This window comes from Carassius auratus, chromosome 7, assembly GCF_003368295.1.
Source record: "Carassius auratus strain Wakin chromosome 7, ASM336829v1, whole genome shotgun sequence".
Taxonomy (NCBI): Eukaryota; Metazoa; Chordata; class Actinopteri; order Cypriniformes; family Cyprinidae; genus Carassius; species Carassius auratus.
The window spans coordinates 24581012-24603566 of NC_039249.1; the positions used below are offsets into that span (position 1 = coordinate 24581012).

Below are 22555 nucleotides of genomic sequence, written 5' to 3' on the forward strand. Positions count from 1 at the left end.
CGGGCGATGCCAACAATGCCCCACTGTTCAGTGATCCTAATCATATGCAAGCATACATTCTGGATTATGTTTGGCGGCGAGACTTGAATTCAGACGTATTGTGAAATGTTTGAAGCTCTGATGATTGTTTACTCTGTCTGGTTGAAGCTGTGTCGTGGGACAGTAGCGGTTAACAGAATGAAAACCCTCCAGGTGATGAATGGCAAGAACCTCGCTGTCAAGCCAACGACTATGAAGATGAATAACCCTTACAGATAATAATGCTTATGCAAGACAGCAAATTAAGTTTTAAAAATATGGAAATGCCAAGCTTGAGTGAGGAAAATCAACTTTTTTTAATGATTCTGGAAATCATTACAGGAAATGATAAAAAGACAACTGCGTTCTGTAGACAACGCCACTTTTATTTGAAACACTGTAAATCAAAGTGCCATTTAATACTACTGCACAGACGCATACAGCACCAACAGTACGACACGTTTGGGTTGAATCTGTCCGAGGCAGATGCTTTAATGTGCCAGTGATTTCAGAAACAGACATTGCTGCTGGAGGGGAAGTGAGATGCTCTTCTCTAGATCCTAGAGGTCTTTCAGGCTGGTGCTACATCAAGGAGAGTCACTTATTTCTACACATGTTCTGCATGCTCATTAAAAAACGTTCAGATCAACAGAAGAACAGGACCAGCATCTCTCGCTCTCTTTACTGTATACTAAAAAAGAAGAAAAAAAAAAAAATCACACTGCACTCTTCATTTGATCAAACAGGAGAGTTCGGTACAAAAAAGTACTTCAATGTTGAAAAGGTGAGCAGTACAAAGTGTTGTTGTAATGTTATTGAAATGAAGACCTCCATTATTTAACACCGTGACAGCACTGTATGATTTACAAAAATAAAAACTAAAATATAAAAAAATGAGACTTGTTCATTTGCGATCTCATTGTTAAAAGTAAGCTGCATATTAGTCAATAAATATATATCGTCTACATATATATGTATTTTATAGTGATTTAATAAATTATGACATGGTATAGCAAGCTTTGGCAAAAAGTAATAAAATGGTTAGTGTTCATTTAAAGGGATAGTTCACTCAAAAATGAAAGTTCTTTCATCGTTTACTCCTAATGTCGTTATAGATCTGTAAGACTTTCTCTTTCATCTTCGAAAACACAAAGACAAATATTTTTAGGCTATATTGAAAGTCCATTCTCACAAAACTAAAAGAAATATGCGGTTTAATCCTAGTCTTCTAGAGACATGATCTCGGATGAAGAAATTTCATTTAGGCTTTAATACACTGAACAACACATACATAGTTAATAAAAGCCTGAAGTGCATCTGTTCATCAAATAAAGTGATCATGTCTCTTCACAGGATTTGGATTACACCACTCGGTTTATATGAATTACTTTTATTATGTCTGTGAACATTTTGAAGAATGAAGCTTTCCATGGAGGGACGGAAATCTCTCAGGTTTCATTAAAAACATCTTCACTTGTGTTCTGAAGATGAATGAAACGTAATGGGTTTGTGATTAACCGATGATTAATTTTGGGTAACTATCCCTTTATTATATGCATTTAGCTATGTAAGTTCCTTATTCAAGAGTTCAGCTTGACTTATATCAAATATAACGTTCCTTTGAAAAATATCTTCCAGACCAGCTAATGAAGAAGATGCAGTCGTTTGGAGACGAGGAAGATAATATGTGCACATTAAAATGTTTCAGTGCATTTAACAGCTTATGTTTGATCACTGGCCGTTTGACTAGAGTGACGCGTTACACACGAAGCATCTCTGAACCACACTACAGAATTAAACACATGGAGAGTTTATTAAGATTCCAACATGAGCATTTGCGATTCGTGTTTCCTCAGCTTCCCTTAAATGATGTTGGCAAATCCCACTTTGACTCATTATGAAGGTCTGAGGCACTACAGCGAGAGCATGCTGAGACGGGGGCTGCGTTTCCTTCACGGCTCAGGCACATGTGGAGATCCCACTTCTAGAGGAGTGCCGGGGCTTCCCCTCCACACGTCCAGTGTTTCCTGTGTATCAAAGAACTCATCGGGCTCCTCCGGGGTGAGCGGGGTCTGGGCACTGGAGCCGGCCTCTGAGCTGCTCTCTCTGAGCTCCAGGAGCACAGGCAGGGAGTCGGACAGCCTACAGAAGGACTCTGATGAGCTGGGCTCATCGGGGGCCGGACTTGGCGCTTCATCACAGAAGGGGCTCTCTGTAAGACACTGGCCTGCAGAGTCTGTGCTGTCCACTGCTATTTGACTGGGTCTCTCCAGGATGGGGGATGGCACTGACGGGTGGGGGTCCTCGGAGGGGAGGCTGGTTTCAGACGTGGAGGACACGCAGTGGCTGTTGTTGTGAGGGGCCGGGTGGGTCTCCTCACTGCTCTGCGGGGTGAGGGTGATCTTCTCACTGAAGCTGAAGCGTGGGGAGGTGTCAGCCGTCGTGGGAGACGAGGGGCCGGCGCTTGACACTGTACTGGAGGGACCACTGCTGTCTGCACAGAGACATACACGCAAACACGCATATTATTTGGCTCATTTTACAAAAGAAGTGTCATTTGTGTCTCGCGCGTGCATGTGTGTATATGTAATTACTTTAACAATGAATAGTTTATGCCAACTTTGTTTCTAAACATTCTTCTAAATGCATCAACAAAAATCCAGTTACTTTCTTTTGATTTGAATTTTAATTCATCATGAGAATGCCTTTTTTTTTTGCTGTTTTTACTGCTTCTTGCTGTAATGGCAAATACAGACGTTTTGATTAAGAAATATATGAAAATTAAGAACTAGAATTTTTTCTATTTGCATTTTTGGGAATTTTAGTGACCATATTATTACAATTAATTAAAGCTGTGACCCGAATTGGCATGTCACCCATCGTGTTTTCTCTTTTGAAAGTCAGCAGGACTATGTAATTCTAACTTGTGAAAAAGACATGCACTTTAGCATACAGCACTATCAAATACTTCTTAAAGAAATGATTTACTTTTTAATGTAGTTTAATGTAGTGCGAACTGAATGTAACATTTTAGGACACTTAAATGCATGCCAACTGCAAATAAATAAAAATGTATTGTAGTTTAAATGGTAACACTTTAGGGACCAATTCTCACTATTAACTAGTTGCTTATTAGCATGCCTATTATTAACATATTGTCTGTTTATTCTAGATCCCAAATCCATCCCAGTACCTAAATTTTACTATCGTCCTTAACTATTAATAAGCAGCAAATTAGGAGTTTATTGAGGCTAGTCATAGTTAATGGATTGTTAATAGTGAGAACTGGACTTTAAAATAAAGTGTAACAATTTAGATTAATATTAAATGCAATTATTTGGACTTTAGAGTGCTTTTTAGAACCACTAATAATTAAACCATAATTGTGTTGTCTATAAAACACGCTGTACTGATAAGCAATTAGGGTTAAATATACTGTAATGTCTATCAAAACGTATGTCATGCATTTAAATATATTTGTAATTAGAAATTAGAAATGAAGCTTCAAGTTGGTACTTTTAAAATATGTTCACTTTAAATGTAATTTTAATGTTACGCACTAGTTAAAATTATAATCAAGCACTTTACATGTGGCTTAGGAAACAAGGTAAGTGCACTTCTTTAAAGCCTGTCAAAAGATTAATAAAACTTAACGAATTAAAATACACATTACACACACTTTTCACACACCGTCAGGAAAGTGTACTTTCTGTGAAAAGACTTAAGTAGACTTTTTATTTCATTAATACAGCATTATCTGCAAGAACTGTTTTTTAAAATATACTATTCAGATTTGAAGTCTGACTTTTTTTTTTCCCCGAAGGGGGCTTCAATACAAGTCAGCCATATTTTTCACCACTTTACTGTTGTGGATAAAATATTAGCAATGTTACCAAACAACAAAGTTTATTTAATTAGCAGAAGACTTGCCATGTCAAATAAAACTGTCAACCCCTTTACTGTCAACATTTGTTGAAGGCATAATTTTATCAACATACAAATTCATGAATTTGTTATTTGTTACCACTTAAATATCAATTGTAGATCTGATCCATGCAACATATGTAGCACATGTTAGCACGATGACTGCTGAGAGAGCTTTCTCTATGTGAAGTAGATAAGGGCAGCAGTACTCACACCAGGGCGGCCGATCAGAGCGCTGGCGCAGTGAAACAGAGGAGGACAGCACTCTATGAGGGATGTAAGAGTCCCCTGTGGGCTGGTTCTGGGAGTCAAACATAGCTGAGAGAGCTACAGGAGGAGAGGCAAACACACATACAGTTAGGACACTGGTGCATCAAAACAACTGAAACTGACCTAAAACTGTCCTAATGTTAGAGTGGTGCTATGGGCATTACCTCTGGTTGTCCTGGTGTGGGAATCTCCTGCATTCTCACACACAGTCGTCAGGAACTCGTTGACTTGCTTGAGTGAGAGGGAGTTATGGAGGGTCTCCAGGGGGTAGATGGAGGGCACCATGGAGCAGCCTTCAAAACCTGCAGAAGAGAGAAGTGATGAGAGAAGACAGCCCTCTATCCAGACATCAGTATGCACCCAGAGTGACACAGCAGTCTATCACCACCGAACCAGTGTCAGTAGACATTCCACCTACTGCCAAACAGAACCACAGTCACGGGTGGGAAACATTCAGATACACTCTACACACACACACAAACAAAACCACCACTTCCTCTTCATTCGAGACTTGTTGTGTATTACATAGGAACTCTAAATCTACATTCAAAAGTTATACAATTAGTAGTGTCACACTCTCACACACAACTTTAAGTAAAACCAAAAAGTTCCTTTAATTAGTTGTTAGTCTCTATGCATTTATTTTAGTTGAAAAACCAAACTCTTAATTTTGATTAAAGCAACACACATAAATTAGGAGGGAGCTGGCAAAATCAATAATAATAAAAACAGGAATCAATGTGAATATTGCACCAGTGGATCATCATGTAATCAGAGCATTAATTTTATAAAAGATGACAATGAATCACTTATGACTTTTACTTATGAAAAAGACCCTGTACCCTGGAGAATGGAATAAAAAAAAATAATAATAACAATGTGCATGTGTGATTATGTATGAAGTAATAGAGGTTTTATTTAAATATTGTTGAAAAAGTACAAATTGAAAAATCACAGTTGGAAGAGAGAATAACAATGTCTTATTTTGAAAATCCCTGGAAGCCTGTGGCATGCAAGTCAGTCATGTTTTGACACGTCAGAGAGCCGATGTGACTGTAAGCTGACACAGATGCAATCAGATGCCACACCACACACCCAACACACAGCAGTGACAGATCACTCTTAATAACACTCCAGCCTCTTCTGTACAGAGCACTGAATTTGACATCTTTAAATCTGTTCTGTTCTCTGTAGAAATATTTGAAAAGTTTTGAAGTGCCAAACAAGAGTACTTTTTTAATTTATGAGTTCAATCTGGCTGGGACCTTTAACAAAAGTCATTTACAATCTTTTTTATGGTGAAATTAATTTCTCTCAAAAAGTCTGAAATATCACCTAAATGTAAAAACTTTTTTTTTTTTTTTTTTTGGTAAATGATTCTGTTTTCTTTTATTGCGAGAGGAACTGAAAGAACTACAGTACCATTCAAAAGTTTGAGGTTGGTTTTTTTAAGTCTATTTTGCTCAACAATTTTGTATTTATTTGATCATAAGTACTGTAAAAACAGCAATATTGTAAAATGTTATTACAATTAAAAATAACTGATTTCAATTTTAATATATTTTTCAAAGTAATATTCCTTTGATGGCAAAGCTGAATTTTCAGCAGCAGTGTCACATATGCTAATTTGGTCCTCCAAAAACATTTCCTATTATTATAGGATTGTTTGATGGATGGAAAGTTTATTTTATTAACTTTTTTGTTTGTTTGTTTTTAAATAGAACTGACTCATAACATTAAGAAATACTTTGACACTTTTTATCCATCCTTGATAAATAAAAGTTAAAATATCTTAATAAGTAAACCTTACTGACCCCAAATATTAAAACAGTCTTGTACGTTCCGAAAAAGAAAACAGCTCAGGAGGTAAATTAAAGGAAATTTAATTTTAAAAAGTATACATTTTAAATAAATAAAAAATTTAGTTAAACCCAAAACCCAAGATTAATTAAGATTATTTAGTATTAACCTAATATCCCCAAAAAAAACATCCTACATAAACTTCAATATGCTAAAAAAAGAAAAAGCATGCTGCTTTTCCCAAAACACAAGCATGCTTCAAACAGCAGAGGCACTATAGAGCAAAGCTAAGGCGGCTGTGGTAGTGGCCATTACTGCAGTCACGGCACGGCAGGGCATGGAGGGACCTCCGCAGGGCTGACCGTAGAGGTACTCTAGTGGGTCCTGGCCAGAGATTAACCAGTTGCGGAAGAGGCGGAGATGGTAGGAGCACTGATGGAGGTGGTGGGCATAAGCACTGTCCAAACAGAACGGGTGGCCAATTTTGGGGTCGTTGGAAAAGCGCCTCAGCAGCTGGGCTACCTGGTGCTCTTCCAGGGGTTCTGAGGAAGAAGAGGCAGAGCAGGGAAGAGAAGAGAAGAGAAGAGTGGGGAGTAGGGGGTTTGAAAAGCAGACGGGTGAGGGCATGGGTTCTCATAGTGGACAGTGATTACCCCTTCGTTACTTCGCATGCTCTCAGAAAAACTCTCCACAACAGGTCTCACGGGGTTTTACAGACACTTCTCCATATCTAAACACATCTAAATAAAGAGGAGTTAGCCTGAGCGACTGGTCACCAGCACATAATCCCAAGCAGACACACAGCATCAAGTCCATTGTAGTCCACAGCCTTCATTCACAAACAATGTACTGTGCAGAGGAAACCAGGAGTACCATCTCCTGGGGTCAACATCCATCGATTAAGGCACAAGACCACAAGGGATTCAAGGAAGTCACTATACACAGAAATGGTCTACATAACCACACAGACATCTAGAACTTCAAAACAAAAACTATTGTTCTTTCAGCGTGCATATGGCCACTGTATCGACCTGATTGAATTAAAGCTTGTTTGTTGTCGTTTCATACTTTTAGATACGCTGCTGTTTGTAAATGCTACTGCTTCTGTTAGCTTTTAATATACGGTTTTATTCTGATTAAAGCTTTAATACAGCACAGTGACTGTGTGCGTCCATGTATAACGCTTCTCATTGCTTTGTAAAAATAAGTCTATAAATGGAAGTTTGTTGGAGCTGATCTGACGATCTGAATGAGAGAGAGATAGAGAGAGAGAGAGAGAGACGCAGAGCAGGGGGACGCGAGGAACAGGATTGAGAACCACTGCTTTAGAAGATTGGTTTTGAAACTTGTGAATCCATTAAAAGCGTTAGAAGACAGAATCGCGATTCATATGTACAGATTTGTATGTGTACCCCAGTTTTCTCTTCCTCTTCTCTAAAGCAGCAGAACATGGCCTCGCCCCCTTTGTTGTGTGTTCCAGTATTTCGATCAAATAAATACAGCATTAGAGAGAATAAAAGACTTCATCTTACTAAGCCCAAACTTGGACGCAAGTGTAAAGGCCATTTTTATAGATGTTTAGCATAACCACCACTTTTGGTAATTTTGCTGATTGTTACAAATATAGATTTTTTTTTCTGTCTATTTCAGTTTCAGTGTCAATAATTTGAAAATATTACAAAACAAATTATTCCATTTGCACATGTTTTGTTGTAGAAGTTGTTAATAAATGCAATTTATAAGGGAAAATGTATTTAACAGTTGATGTGATTAAAAAACGTGCACACATGAGTTTTATCAGATTAACAGTATGTGATTAAATCACAACCAATGCTTCCAACATATATCATACCGTGTATTTTCCGTTTAATCGAGTCAGATAATTATATTTGCTATACCCTCTACACCTACACCTTGCAAACATTTAAGATTTTTACATTTGAATAAAGACATTCTACAGTCTCTTTATAAAGCCGTTTTATAATGTGTACCATTGGGAGGTGCCCACAATGTAGATGATTACAGGTTTAACTATCCTCGTGGGAACATCTGATCCCCACCTGACCCGTACATGTGCACACATTACCAGGAAAACACACAAATGTATAATTAAGCAATTCGGAGACATGAAGGTAAAAAGCCTATCTCAAAAACTACAGAAACATAATTAGGTTGGACGAAAGGCTCCTACGTGAGAGGTTTTGAGAGCTGGGTGGCTTGGAATGTGTGGTGGGTGTTGTGTGTGGGATCTGGCAGGGAATGGGGATTGTGTAGGTGGATCAGGGACCATCTTCAAGCTCTGCCTGAGATGTACTGAACACATACAGAACTGTGTCCAGATATCCCTACAGTACAGAACACACTGCAGTAATTCACAGCACTTCACAAGCGCTTCTTTTGCATTGCTCTCGACCTTTGTTATCACCTCCATTCAGGTTTGTTTATGGTAGACAACATCTCCGGACATCCCCTCGATCACAACATATGCAAGACCGAGAGAGAAAACCCTGAAAATCTTAACCCATACAACATCAACATGCAGTTTATACACAGCACATGTGTCTATCAATAAAGTGTAGATAACTATAAAAGACACCGGCTAGTTAATCTTTATCTGCAAGTGCGGCAGGTTGTTTTATTCATATAGACTGAAGATGTCGATTTCAATTTAAAAGAAGTCTTTGTGGCATTTTAGATTTTAAGCTGCTTCCCATGAAGAAGAATCAAGGGGAAACGGAGTAAAACACTCCTTGGCTGCATAGCTCAACATTTACAAAACTATAATTCTCAACAACATTCATTTGAAATAAAACTGGTGAGAGGATCGATGGAGTAAAAGAGTGACAGGTGAGCCATTGCCCTGTGAACTATCACTTTCTGCTACAGTTAAATACAGTGAAAAACACTGTCCAACAGTACCAGAGTAATGACAACTGTTGACAGGGGAAGGGTTCTTGACTGGTGTCCAGCAGTGGCTCAGATTCATTGTCTTGAGCATCTATTCAGTATTGTATAGCAAAAAAAAAAGAAATCAGTAGTATTTAACCTTATATTACAAACTAAATCTTATTTCAATAAAATATTACAACTTGTTTGCAAAGAATATATCTTGAATGAACATTTTTCACAGTGCACTGTCAAATTGTTTTAATTAAATTACGTTCTTACACACACTACTGTTCAAAAGTTTATTATTTTTTTTTTTTTTTAATGTTTTTAAGGTCTATTATAGTGACCAAGGCTGCATTTATTTGATCAAAAATACAAAAATATTGTGAAAAATCATTATAATTTAAAATAACTCTATTCTTTTTTATATCATAAAATGTAATTTATTCCGTTGATGGAGAACTGAATTTTCAGCAGCCATTATTTTATTCTTGAATCTCCCATGATCCTTTAGAAATCTGGAAACTGGTTCTTGAGACACATTTTTTATTATTAACATTAAGATCATGCTGCATAATATTTTTGAGGAAACTATGATAACATTTTAGGATTATTTCATAAACAAAGCAGCATTTATTTAAAATAAAAATATTTTATAACATTATAAAATATATACTATCACTTTCATTCAGCAAGCATGCATTCAATCGATCAAAAGTATTAATTTCTTTCAAGAAAAAAAAAATCTATTGACTCCAAACTTTTGAACGGTAGTGTAGCTTATTTAATTTTGCATCCCAAATGTAAAAGAAGACAAAAATACTGATTAAGAACTAGATTTTTTTTGCAGTGTAATACACCCACCTTCCCACAGACGTGTGCACATACAGTCACAGGAAACAAACACGTGCTTAAACTCATTCCCACAAACAGTCATCCGTTACTGATTAACACTGGGTGAGGGTGAGGGTGAGAGATGTCCGCAGGAGGCTACAGATAGTGATAGTGGTGGATATTTAAAATGGATGGTTAAAAAGTTGATGAAACTGGAGAGGTCGAAGGAAACATGAAATCACGTCAAAACAGAAGAACATTTCCGAAATGAAAAAGAGTTTTCCACTGACATGCAAAACAAAGGGAGGTGGAGGAAGTGGAAATATACTTGAAGAGAAGCAGACGTACCATTAGTCGGATGCTTTGCAAACGACACAGAAAATCGCTTTACTGCCGGCATAGACAACAACTCTGAGGAAATAAAAAAGGTCACTAGAGTTACCATATTTTACAGCACACCTGTAAAGGATGGGGATGGTGTTACAGAGCTGAAGGTGTGAGACTGGCAAGGATAGAAGGGTGACTGAGGGGTTTTCTACTGTGACTACAGACAGAAGGCAGAAGAGCAGCATTTAGTGTCTTAATACTTTTAGCTAAAGAGTGAGAATGTTCCTTATTATGTGGAAGTTAGACGTTAATCTCACAGATGGGTTCACCGAGGCCATGGCCGTAGCCAGCTATGAGGTCACCGAGGTCCGGACTGCGGTAAATTTTTCATGTTCGAAAATAAAATTTGCTCTCTGATTGACTAATTTGCTGCCAAACTCCTCATATGAATGTCTGCATGTATAATTCATAATGTTTAGCGTCTGTGGTATGAAAATGATCGATGCGAGATGCTTCCGAAGTGAACGAGTCTTCAGAGAGTTGTGAGCGAGAGCGCGAGACGCAGCCAGATCCATCTATTATAAGCTTTTTTTAACTTGTTTTTGTATTATAAGTGTTTTTTTACTTGTGGTTTATTTCATTTATTTATAGGTTTTTGTTTATTTTAATAGCAACATTGTATCGCAGGCATTAGTCTGGCAGTTATCAAAAAAGTGCAAATAGCTATAGATTTTATTTATACTATGTTATAATAGCAGGATTTTCTGCTACTTATTTATAATATACTTACTTCAAATAGTGGCAATTATCTGCACCTCAGTATTGTAGTACATTATAAAACAGTATGCAATAATAACTTAATGAGTCCAATTAAATGGATGCCACCTTATTGGGACAATAAATCCCTCCCTACACCTACCCTTATCTTTTTGATTAATTACTTAATTGTTATGGAAAATAAATGCTTTTCTGATATGATTAGCAACTTGAAGAGTTGGATTCGAACCCAGGTCGATCACGTCAAAATATGTATGACACACATTTTGCCTTCTGCGCCACTGGGGGCTGACTGTCAGAGATTGTCTTTTGTAATCCTGACTATCCAAAAACAACACGATTTGTGGGCAATATGTATGTTTGCATGCATAATAAACAACTGATAAAATTATCCACCCCAAAAATATAGTATTAACAAACTTTTTGCAATAAACAGGGTATGATTTTAAAATGAGCATCTCTCCAAAAACATCTAAATATCTGTGTGTTATCTCAAGTGTTAGAGTATATAATTAGTTGTATTTATAGGGGTTATTAGTTAGTTGTATTTATAGGGGTTATTAGTTAGTTGTATTTATAGGGGTCCATAATAAGGGGGTTATTATAGAAACCCCCCGGACCTCACTAATTTCCGAAGCCTGGCTACGGCCATGACTGAGGCTATTCCTAGCTCAGGTAGAGAAAATAAACCCTTAAATAAAAATAAAATTCAAAAGACAATGACAATAAGAGGACAGATTTTTATCCTAACTGCTTAAATGTCTTCACAGAGTTGCCACAGTAAATTAGTGGATCTATTTATAACACTTTGGCTGCGGTAATATTTTTGGGCACTTCTCTACTATAAATACAGATGCCATCTTATCAGACGTCATCTCTGAGAACAAACAAAATGGCGGACAGAGGCATGAAAAGCTGGAGATGGTCCGATCGACCCCTCACTTCTGTAATATAAGCAGCTCTGAGAGGCTGTAGTGTAACAGCACATGCCTTCACAGGACACAAGCACACACAACAGTGAAGACAGAGACTGGGGATTGTGCTAGATGACCGATGACAGTCCTAGAGACCAGCCACATATTTTAACGGATGCTAATAAGGTTAAATGAACAGGCTCATGTATAAGACAGCAACAAATGAGAGAGTAGAGTTAACTGCAAAACGGCAGCAAACAAAACAAGACACAGGAAATGGGGACTAAAATGGGGAGAACTCCAAACAATGTCACACTGACACCTTGTGGACAAAAGGTTTCACCACGAGCGAACTACAAACTGAACATTCTGGAAGGAACGGGGATGTGAGGGACAATTTGTCAATGCAATTTCAGATAAGATTTCAAATTAGGGTTAAATCCAAAGCTAATGGCCACGTATCAAATTTAGTAATAATTTTAACAGCCAAATAATGGATCACACTGAAAAAATAAGATTCAGTTCATTAACATTACGTATCATGACTAACAATGACCAGTCTTTTTAACATTATGTATTAGTTTAGGCTAATGTCATTAATAACTCAACATTCAAATTCATACTGTACATAGGTGATGTTAAATACTTTAAATGTTACAAATGTATTGATAATTCTAGATAAATAAATGAGTACAATTCTGTAAAATTATAATTTTGTGTTAGCTACTGCACTGATTAGTGTTAAAGGGATAGTTCACACAAAAATGTAGTTGATGTTTAATTGCTTACCCCCGGGGCATCCAAGATGTAGGTGACTTCGTTTCTTCAGTAGAACACAAACTGAGATTTTTAACTGAAACCGTTGCAGTCTATCAGTCATATAATGGAGGTGGGTGGGAATCACGGCTAAATAAAAAAAAGCAGTGCTACATACAATTAAAAAAAAAAGCAGCAGACAAGTGAGGCATATTCTTCTTCTTCTTGCTTTACAGAGCAGATGTAAAAATGCATTACCACCACCTGTCACTCAAATGGACCATTGACACTATCTAAAATCTGGTCCATTTGAGAGATAGGTGGCGGTAATGCACTTATAAGTCTGCGATCCGCTGTAAAGCAATAAGAAGTAGACGCCTCAAGCACCTGCTTTAGAATGCACTCAGGAGAATTCGATCAATTGCACATTGCACGAATCAGAGGTAAAAAAAACGTTATAAATACTGTTCAGTTTCTTGCACAGACTGATCGTTTTGTGCCTTTACACATCAATGTATCATCACGAGCCGCAGGGTTTAAATTGGTTTTGTTTGTATATGTTTTTTTTTAGTTTTATTGTATGTTTTAGCCGTGATTCCCATTCACCTCCATTATATGACTGACAGACTGCAATGGTTTCAGTTACAGTTTTGGGTGAACTATCCTTTTAACATATATAACCTTAATGTGAAGTGTTACCAAATCAATCGATGTGATACAAATGCAATATACACTACTGTTCAAATGTTTAAGGTCAAAAAGATTTTTTAAAAGAAATGTATCTTTTTTTTCAGCAAGGAAACACTGACAGTAAAGACATTTACAATATCACAAAAGATAATGTATCGCATATACATGATGTTCTTTTGAACTTTCTATTCTTCAAATCCTGAAAAAAAATGTAGCAACGTTTCCACAAAAAAATTATATAGCATAATATAGCAGCACAACTGTTTTCAACATTGATAGTAATAAGGAATACTACTTAAGCACCAAATCAGCACATCAGCGCTATTTATAAAGGATCATGTGACAAAAAATTCTTCTTTGCCATAAAATTAATACATTAACTTTTGAAATACATTCTAGACAATAAAAATATCATTTACTGAAAATTTTTAACATTTCATGTTACATTTCAAAATATTACTGTTTTTACTGAAGAGACTTCTTAAAGAAAATCTTACAGACCTCAAACTTTTGAATGGTGGTGTATCTGAGATTGAATTGTAAAATGTGATCATGTAGCAAAAACTCCCTTTATGTAGTAGAAGGCAATGGTTTATATTCAGTTTGCTGTTCACAAAATCTACATTTTTACCATGTTTTTGCTTCAAACTTTTTTGGATTCCTGCAGTGGTACACAAACATATGTTTCCAATCAAATGATGTCAAAAATAAAACACTGCTAACAAAATATGACCAATGACAAGAAACAAAGACATAATTTCTGAAAGACAATGAATGGCACTGTAGACTCCACAAGCTATTGGACACCACACATTCAAGACCATGAAAATGAACCAGACGTGAAATATGAATATGACAGACGAGATCAGGACCTGATGCAACTTAATCCTAAACTCCTACATTACCCACATTTACAGGAAGTGCCCTTCAACTATAGTTTCTACCTTCCAAACTCTATTATATCTATTAGAAAAGGAGCTGAACTGAGCACATACCGTCTTTATAGGTCAAACTGCCCGAGGGGAATTTTTTGCGGTGCGTGCGTGCGTAGTCCTGAAGGTTGGGGGCACTAGAGGAGCCCCCCAGGACGGTGGTGCTGAAGAGACCAGCGCACTGAGACCCTGCAGAGGGGGTTAGATCATGGAATTAGTGTGCACACCAACCACATGCACTTATTCATCAAAACACAGCAGTTACTGCAGAGGGAGTGAGAGGATTATAAAGTCATAATATATAACTCATGCCAAAACCATTACGGTTTGGCGGATGTCAATGGCAAAATCTAATTAACAAAAGACAGAAGCAATGTTCTTGCCAGGGAGATGTTGATTAAAGTAAATCCTTTACATCTATTAGAAGCAATTATGACCAAAAAAAACAACAACTATACAATAATTAAACAAATATAGTGAATTTGCAGATGAGTAAGTATTCAAGTATTAATGGACATCAGCGTTAACATGTTATTGATAGTTACTATCTGATTACACAAATTAATCATTTCAAATCTACAGATAGTTAGGAATAAAACTGAATTCATGCAGGATTATTTCCTCTTTTACACTGTTGTCAAATGTGTTTTATTCCATGCAAAACTTTCAAGTTTTAAAACTGCAGTAAAATCGTGGCACTTTCTTTCATAGGAAACAGCTTTGTGTAAAGATAACAAACTAGACTGTTGTCGGAGATCACAGCACTAGTTTTAAATAGAGCAGAAACTGAATGATCCCTTCGAGAGGTCTAAAAATAAAAAAAAGCAACCCACTCCCATACAACAAACTCCATCTCTGTCTGGAACCAAAATGTGTATCCACCAATTTCCTTGGTAATGCCAATGAAAGCAGTCAGCTAATGGATTTTACATCCAAAATAACATGCAATATAGTGTTGCTTCAGATTCAAAGGTTGATTTCCTGACACGGGGAAGAGATAAACAGCAGTTGTTGAGGCTGAGTGAGGGACAGACACATGATACCAACCTAATCCGCTCTGCTTCATCTCTGGAGACTGACGTGAGCAGGAGGGGAAGAGGCGATAGCTGCCCCCTTTAGAGGATGAGCTTTCTGACAGGACCTGTGCACACACACAAATGAAGCGCTTTTAAATCATAGTACATAAAACCCAGCCAGACTCTGTCAGTTTGACACCACAGAGATTCAGAAAAGTATATTTAAAGCACACTGTACAACGGTTGGCATAGTAGGTGGCTGAGTGTGATACCTCCATGGAGCCAGTCTTGCGATTCCGGATCAGAGGGGATTTCCTCTGGGAGCTGATGGTCTCTAAAAGGGGCAAAGCGCGGTCAGGCTCATCTCGTATGAGATTTTCCAAACTTCCAGGGTCTGTTTGCTTCTGATCATTCTGTGTGAACACACACAAAAGCATAGACGTGGCAATATCAGCTAATGAACCTAGATATTATTAGCTGAATAAAACTCTAATGCAATACACAATGACAACACAGAACAAAGAAAAGTTTGTATACTTCAGCAGAGGCTGGTCGGAAGCCAAATCCCATCGGAGCGCTCTCCTCCTCAGATACTTTGACCCCAGGGCTGAAATGCAGTTCCACATGGAAGCGCTCTTCAGAGGATGGGTCCTGAGTTAACACAATAACAGAGTTGTCACATTTCTTTGAAGTACTCTGTTGAGACTGCACAGTCCCCACTCAACCATAAAACATTGGCCAGCTCAGTTATTACAGTTCACTTATGTTTATTCTGTGCCTCAAAGGAGCAGAACGAACAGTGAGAGCAGGATGTACCTTATTGTTGTCTTCATAGAGCATAATAACGATCTGGGTCATGTAGTTGAGCTCAGTCACTTCACTCAGATAATCCATAGCTCTCTTCCACTGCTGGTCCTTCACCTCCTGAAACATCACATAAAAAAACAGTGAAAGACAACTGCTTTAAAAAGTATTTTTGTTCTCGCTTTTACATTTTTGGCATTGGTACTTCTGCTCTAGTTTCTGTACTTCTTTACTCTTGTGAAAAGTAAGTAAACTTTAGCATACAGTACATTTAAAAAGAGTACTTTTACTAAAATAATATACAGAAAGAATATACTTATGTGCATACTGAATGTTAAATGCAATTAAAATGGATTACAGTTCAAATTACAATTATAAATTTATTATTATATAACTATAATTATTTTCATATTAAACAAAAAAATTTCTAGGAGTGTAATGGTTCACGAAATTCACGGTTCAGTATGGGGGTAACTGGTTGCGTCCCAATGTTGGAAATATTTCTGTTTTAAACCATGAAGGCAAACCAATGGATATGACACACAAGCAATGTGCAAACTTCAGGCAAGAGTTATGCCTGTAAATGTCTTAATCTTAGTCAATTTACTATACAGTAACTGAAAGTAAAAACAGTAATGACGGAGACGACGAGATAAATCGACTTCAACATATGCTGATAATGGCATATAAGTAACAGTTTTTATTTATTCCCTTAATATTTCTACCATTACACAGTGAAAAAAAAGAAAAAACTTATAGTTAAACAGGTTGTTTTTGAAAGTTATAAACCTTTTGATGACTGAAGTGTTAATATTTTAATCATAGGCCTATAATTCATTGTATAGACCTGTTTTAAAATACCTCTTTTAAAAACATTTTAATTAAGGAGGAAATATAAAGCCTAATCTTTTGTTATCATCGTATCACGTCAGTAATTTGTTAATTATTGCGGGGCAAATTTTCATTTGATAATAAAAGTAACTTCATAATAATAATAATAATAATAATAATAATAATAATAATAATAATAATAATAATAATAGGCCTAATAAAACTAAGTATGTAACAGGCCTACATTAATTGGAAATGTCAAATATCTTAATATTGCCAACAAATGATGTTTTTAACAATATCTCTGGCTATCGTCAACACAAGATCATCGTCTTTCGATGCAAACCCAGCAAGGGGTCTTTCGTGACCCATTTGTAATAATACATTTCCTTTATTTTATCTAATCGTTTGGTTTGTTATGTGTACTATATTGTGTTTTTGTTGAATCTTGCATGTCTGTATTTACATATACCATATTTTTCGGTCTATAAGTCGCACCCCGGTATAAGTCGCATCAGTCCAAAAATATGTCATGAACAGGAAAAAAAAGTGTGAGCAGTCAAATCGCTACTCGACGATCGGACCGTACAGTGAGCGCATAAAAACCGTGAGCTTGGGCTTTACATCGCATGCTATCTACTCGTACATTGTGAGTTGGTACCTTGCCGAAATCGCACAGAAATCGCACAGTGTATGTCCAGCTTTATAGTCCGGAAAATATGGTAGTTGTAATTACAATCCTGTAATGATTAAGTTTGAATTTATTACATTTAAAATATGTTAATTTAAAATGTGTTATGATGCTTACATCCAGCAGGCCACCATAACGAAAGATGCTAAGCAGGGAGTGGACATGACTCTCACTCGTGAAATACAGCCGAGTGCGGACATGCCTGCCTGGTGACAGCACTCCACGTGAATATCTGTGACACAAAGAGATGGACAAGTGTGAGCCTCCATGCTCAATAGGAGAGAGCAAATAAAAGAAAGAAAGAGATATGAGTGAAAAGACAGGGGATCTCACAGTGGATGCAGCTTGTTAACAGACTCGTCCTCGTGTGTCCTCTGAAGGTCAAGCTGAATCTTCTTCACTAAAGGCAGACAGTACGCATATGCAATATCCAACTTCTCCACCTTATTAATGCCGTACTCCTAAAAAAGTAGTTTGAAGGTGAGTTGTACTGAAGTTGAAGTACTAAATTAATTAAAACTTCATTAAATGTATAAAAATATATTTTTTTAAATAGTAAAAATGACAAAAACACAAAAAAATAACTAAGTCTTCAACTAAAATTAAAATGACAACAGAAAATATTAAAATAAAATCTTCTTCAAAATATTAACAATAACATTATAAATGAATGTACAATTATATATCACTCATCAATAATAAAATACCAAATTAATATTAGTTTTTAAGATTGATGTGGTTTGGAATTGGTCAAATGTAGTTGGAAAAAAAGAGTTTAAATTAATTAATTAAATTAATTTCTAGATTTAACTTATGGTTGTGGTGTCCAAGGACTGGGACACTAGTATTCTAGCAAAGCTGTTCAAGTTTTTTCACAAGTTCACGTTTCAGAGTTTCCTCACACACCTGTGGTATGACAATGTTGGCTAGTTCTCGAGAGAGCTTGAAGAGTTCCAATGTGTCCTCTAGGCCCAGAGAGCTGTTGTGCTGCACGTCATACTTCACACAGTCATAAATGTCAGGAATCTTGCTGATGTCATAGCGGCCACTCTTCATGCGGAAGTCCCTTTCTAACTTAGACCAGCGCTGCAGCATCATCTCCAGTGTCTCACTGTGGTACAGCTGTAAATCTGAGAGAGGCAACACCAACTCATTTACTCAGATCGGGTTTTTTTTCACAGGTTTCTCTTTTTGGCCTTCTAAAAGTGAGTATTTTCTCTCTCTCTCTCTTTTTTTTGATGTGAGCACAGAGCAATCACCTGCTGATTTGGGGTCTTCAAGTCTTTTGCGGATCTGTGAGGTGAGGCTCTGGACAAGGGTGTAGACTTGATCACACATACTAACTGGATTCTCCACAGCTTTCATGGAGTTCACCAGAGAGCTACTGCATGTTGGAGCCAGCTGGAGAAATAAAAGGGATGAAGTGGACACAGATGTGTTCTCATATAAAGTCAGCAGAGGGCTGAAATACAGCTTTCTGATGCTATGATTTACCCTGTCAAAGTCGTCTTCTGTGAAGATTTCGTCTTTCTGCATGATCTCATGAAGTCTAGCCTTAACCCTCTGCTGACAGCCACTGAGGGATTCGATATCGTTATCCAGCAGGCCGTTCATATTTGCACTCTTTACCATCTGGACCAGGATCGGTGTCAGTTCCCCTTCCAGTGCCAAGAGACCCTGACAACAGGACAACCAACACCAACTTAACATCCTCTAATAATTGAATATCTTTAAACTTTATACAACCTGTATTTGTTGTGGCTAAAGACCTTTGCAAAGGCAGCAGCAGTCATTTGCACCCTGCCCTCATCAGAGGCATAGATCTTGAGGTCATGCCGGTAGGTGCTGTGGAGCCTGAGCAGGCCGCAGCCAGGAAAACCAGCATAATCCCCTACAAGTGGACAAGAACACAAGACTCACAGATAAACACATGATGAGACTAAATAACCATATAAAACTGAGGCAATTAACCCTGTTCCTAGAAACCCACTGTCTTGCTGGGTTTAGCTCCAAACTTTAATCAAGGTCTTACTTGACAGTTAGAGGCATGGGTGTTGGAGCTGGAACAAACTCTGCAAGAAGGTGTCTGTAGGAGCAGTGTGGAACAAAACCGATATAGGGTAGGTGAACATGTCCAAGTTAACGTGTCCAAAATGTTAACAAGTCCAAAGATTGTAAATGTAATCATAACATAACTGCAAATGTGTATATTTTGCTCTCAAATCTCATTCATCCCTGTGTTCAGTTTGAATTTGGCAACTTCAGTCACAAAACCAATCGGGAAGTAAAACATGACCTCAAATAAATTTGGGAGATAAGGAAGAGCCAAAGTTTATCTGTGAACAAAAGCTAAAATGTAAGACTGATCTTTACACAAATGTATCAGAAGACAATACAGACATATGAACAATATATTTTTTTTATTCTGTACAGAAGAGGCAGAAATTAAAACCAAGAACAAATAAAGAAAGAGGGAAGAGAATTATATGAAAATTGCTGAATAGGCACTGGGTTTTATCCCAAATTTGGAAACACTTCATACTACCTTACATTTAATAAATTTATTGGACATGGAGGAAAAAAAACAATAAATATATTGTTGTATAAATATATTATAATAAATACTTTATAGTTCTTATATTTATTATATTACAATAAGTAATTCATTGAGTGCCGCAGGGATGACTCATTTTTGTAGGTGAATCTGTATTGTATTAGTCACTCCTAGTCAGCTAGGTGTTAATAATTTTTTTTTTTTGGCGTAATGTTTACAAGAGCTGTTGTATTAGAATGGTCTAAGGAGGAGCTTAAAGCATGAGATTTGTGAACTCAAGATGGTCTTCATCATGAGTTTCTGAGTCCACTAATGTGTGAAATAAGAAACAACCAGTGACGAACGTGTGTGTCCATAATCTTAAAAGACTAACAGACAGGAGACACTCTACCTTGGCCTCCAGGATACATGCAGCGAAAAGCCCTGCCAAGTTCTTCAGCCTGAACTCTGCCAGCTGGAGTCAGCTCTCCTCCCCACTTCAGCACCAGCAGTATAGAGGGGCTCTCCTTCCGAGTATCTGCACACAACACACACAGCAGCACCATCAAACACGAGATGACTGAAGCCAAAGGAGACAATCAGCAATGCTCATACCTTCTTCCTCGCTGGATGTTTTAGGTTGTCCATGAGGAAGGTATGTTAGCTGCACTTTCCTATTGATTCCAGAGAAATGGCCATACCTTAAAAAAAAAAACAGACGGAGACCAGAGTTTAAAAAGGCCATATCCTTCAGGCTTAAAAGAAGTTTACCCTCCACCTTATTTTTTTTCCAGATGTCTATATTAACATATAGCCACAAGGACATGCCAGATCAGCTGCTCTGAAATCCATCCGGCGAATCTACGCTATTTCAAAAAGAGTGATGCTTGACAAGGGTTGTGAAAGGGGACACTACGATTTCATTGTGTCACAGGACGAATCTTCCTACTGACAATCTAAAAATACTGCATGCTGGAAAATCACTGAACATAGTGTTCATATATAACATCCATCAACTACATCTCCTTTAAGACATGTTACAGATGACTCCTTTGACACACTAGAAACATTATTGTATTTTTGTTGTTTTCCTGTAAGAGAGCATGTTATGCATTTGTTATGGCAATTAATGTATTGTTTCAGATAAAACCTTAGCCAGTAAAAATGTAAATGAGACAAGATGTATCTATTTCTTTGGAAAATATGTCATGTCACAAGACTGAAAGGAGGCCACCTCGGCAGACTGCAAGTGTGCCAGTTAGCATGGCCCAGTTAACGTCTTACATTAACGTACATTTCTAGAACAGTCTTAAGTTGTTCAAGCTTGGACGACTTCTCCTCTATTTCACAGTCAGTATGCTGTCCTATGTCTGCCAAAAGTGTCCTGGTAATGTCCAGAACTTCCTGTGGAAACAGCACAGCACAGATATGGAGTAGCACCACAGTCTTTAACAATATTTCAACATTTAAATGACTGGCTGACAATGCGGCCTCAGCATACTTCCAAAGAGGCCTAAAAATGACTTAAAGTGATGCAAAACAAGACAAAACAGGTATTAAATTAACTAAAACACTAAAATACAGAGGTATTTCTTATTTATTCACACTAAACTCTACTCAGCCTACTCTGAGTGGATTGAACCAACTCTATTCAGCTGTTTCCAATCTCAGTTCAAGCTTTACCTCAGAGTTTGTTAAACCTCCTTTCTGGAATACCACCCTGGAACATTCATGCAAGTAATAAATTCTAAAACACCATAGACACTTTTATAATGAATATACACACATCAAACTACCTTAGCCAGTAAATAACAAATGACTGGAAGAGTCATGAAGATACATTGGTGAAAAACTCAGATTAAAATAGGTGGACTTTGTCAATAAGGCTGAGAGCGTCTGGGGCCATTTCAATAAGGAGGTTCAACTAACTCGGAGTTAAAACTTGAACTCTGAGTTGACTTACTCAGAGATGGGAAACTCTGAGTTTTCGGTTTCAGAACAGCTGAATTAAGTTAGTTCAGTCAACTCAGAGTAGGTTGACTCTGAGTTTAGCATGTGCACCACGATTATGAAAAGCCATGATCAATGGAGCACCAGTATTACAATTCACCATGGCAATTGCACCTGACAAAAACCTCAGAATCAATACAAGTTCAATTCTTATCCCTGTTATAATAGCACAGGTGAAAACTAGCAGAACGGTAGGTTATTGAACTAATAGGCTATTCATTTTCATGGTATCCCACGGGCAAAAAAAATAAATAAAGTAGTAATAATTTTACTGCATTTTTCTTATATTGCAAATTATCTGCCAATACTGTAAGAAAAATACAGCAGCGGCTATTTACACTTAGTGAAAAATATAGCCTATTCTATTTACCATGTAAAAGAATCAGTTCTTTGAAATAAGTGTAATTAATAATTAGATGCTATTTATACTGTATACTGTCAGATATACAATTTGCACTTCAGTACAGTTGTATATTAACAGGATGCAATAATAACAGTGTAAATGATTATATTTATAGACACTTCCATTTTTAGAAAAT

The 22555-nt window shown here is 37.1% G+C and overlaps 1 protein-coding gene across 8 annotated transcripts in view; it reads right to left on the reverse strand.

Moving 5' to 3' along the window:
• Positions 1-383: 383 nt before the first annotated feature.
• ppip5k1a (diphosphoinositol pentakisphosphate kinase 1a) overlaps positions 384-22555 on the reverse strand; it is a 30398-nt gene continuing 8226 nt past the window's right edge. Inside the window, exons 13-32 of one of the 8 annotated variants that reach the window (XM_026268047.1) lie at positions 21301-21410; positions 20622-20707; positions 20419-20544; positions 19243-19364; positions 18968-19150; positions 18733-18874; positions 18380-18603; positions 17807-17934; positions 17591-17705; positions 15964-16071; positions 15685-15798; positions 15420-15560; positions 15179-15272; positions 14195-14320; positions 13831-13860; positions 10084-10146; positions 6375-6554; positions 4377-4514; positions 4156-4269; positions 384-2512 (exon numbers count right to left, since the gene is read on the reverse strand). In XM_026268047.1, coding sequence (XP_026123832.1) covers positions 1971-2512; positions 4156-4269; positions 4377-4514; positions 6375-6554; positions 10084-10146; positions 13831-13860; positions 14195-14320; positions 15179-15272; positions 15420-15560; positions 15685-15798; positions 15964-16071; positions 17591-17705; positions 17807-17934; positions 18380-18603; positions 18733-18874; positions 18968-19150; positions 19243-19364; positions 20419-20544; positions 20622-20707; positions 21301-21410 — 2886 coding nt within the window. In that variant the 3' untranslated portion in view covers positions 384-1970. Of the gene's footprint in view, positions 2513-4155; positions 4270-4376; positions 4515-6327; positions 6555-10083; positions 10147-13830; positions 13861-14194; positions 14321-15178; positions 15273-15419; positions 15561-15684; positions 15799-15963; positions 16072-17590; positions 17706-17806; positions 17935-18379; positions 18604-18732; positions 18875-18967; positions 19151-19242; positions 19365-20418; positions 20545-20621; positions 20708-21300; positions 21411-22555 lie in introns of those variants that run through there. The other 7 variants (XM_026268048.1, XM_026268050.1, XM_026268054.1 and 4 more) reach the window with 7 other exon arrangements.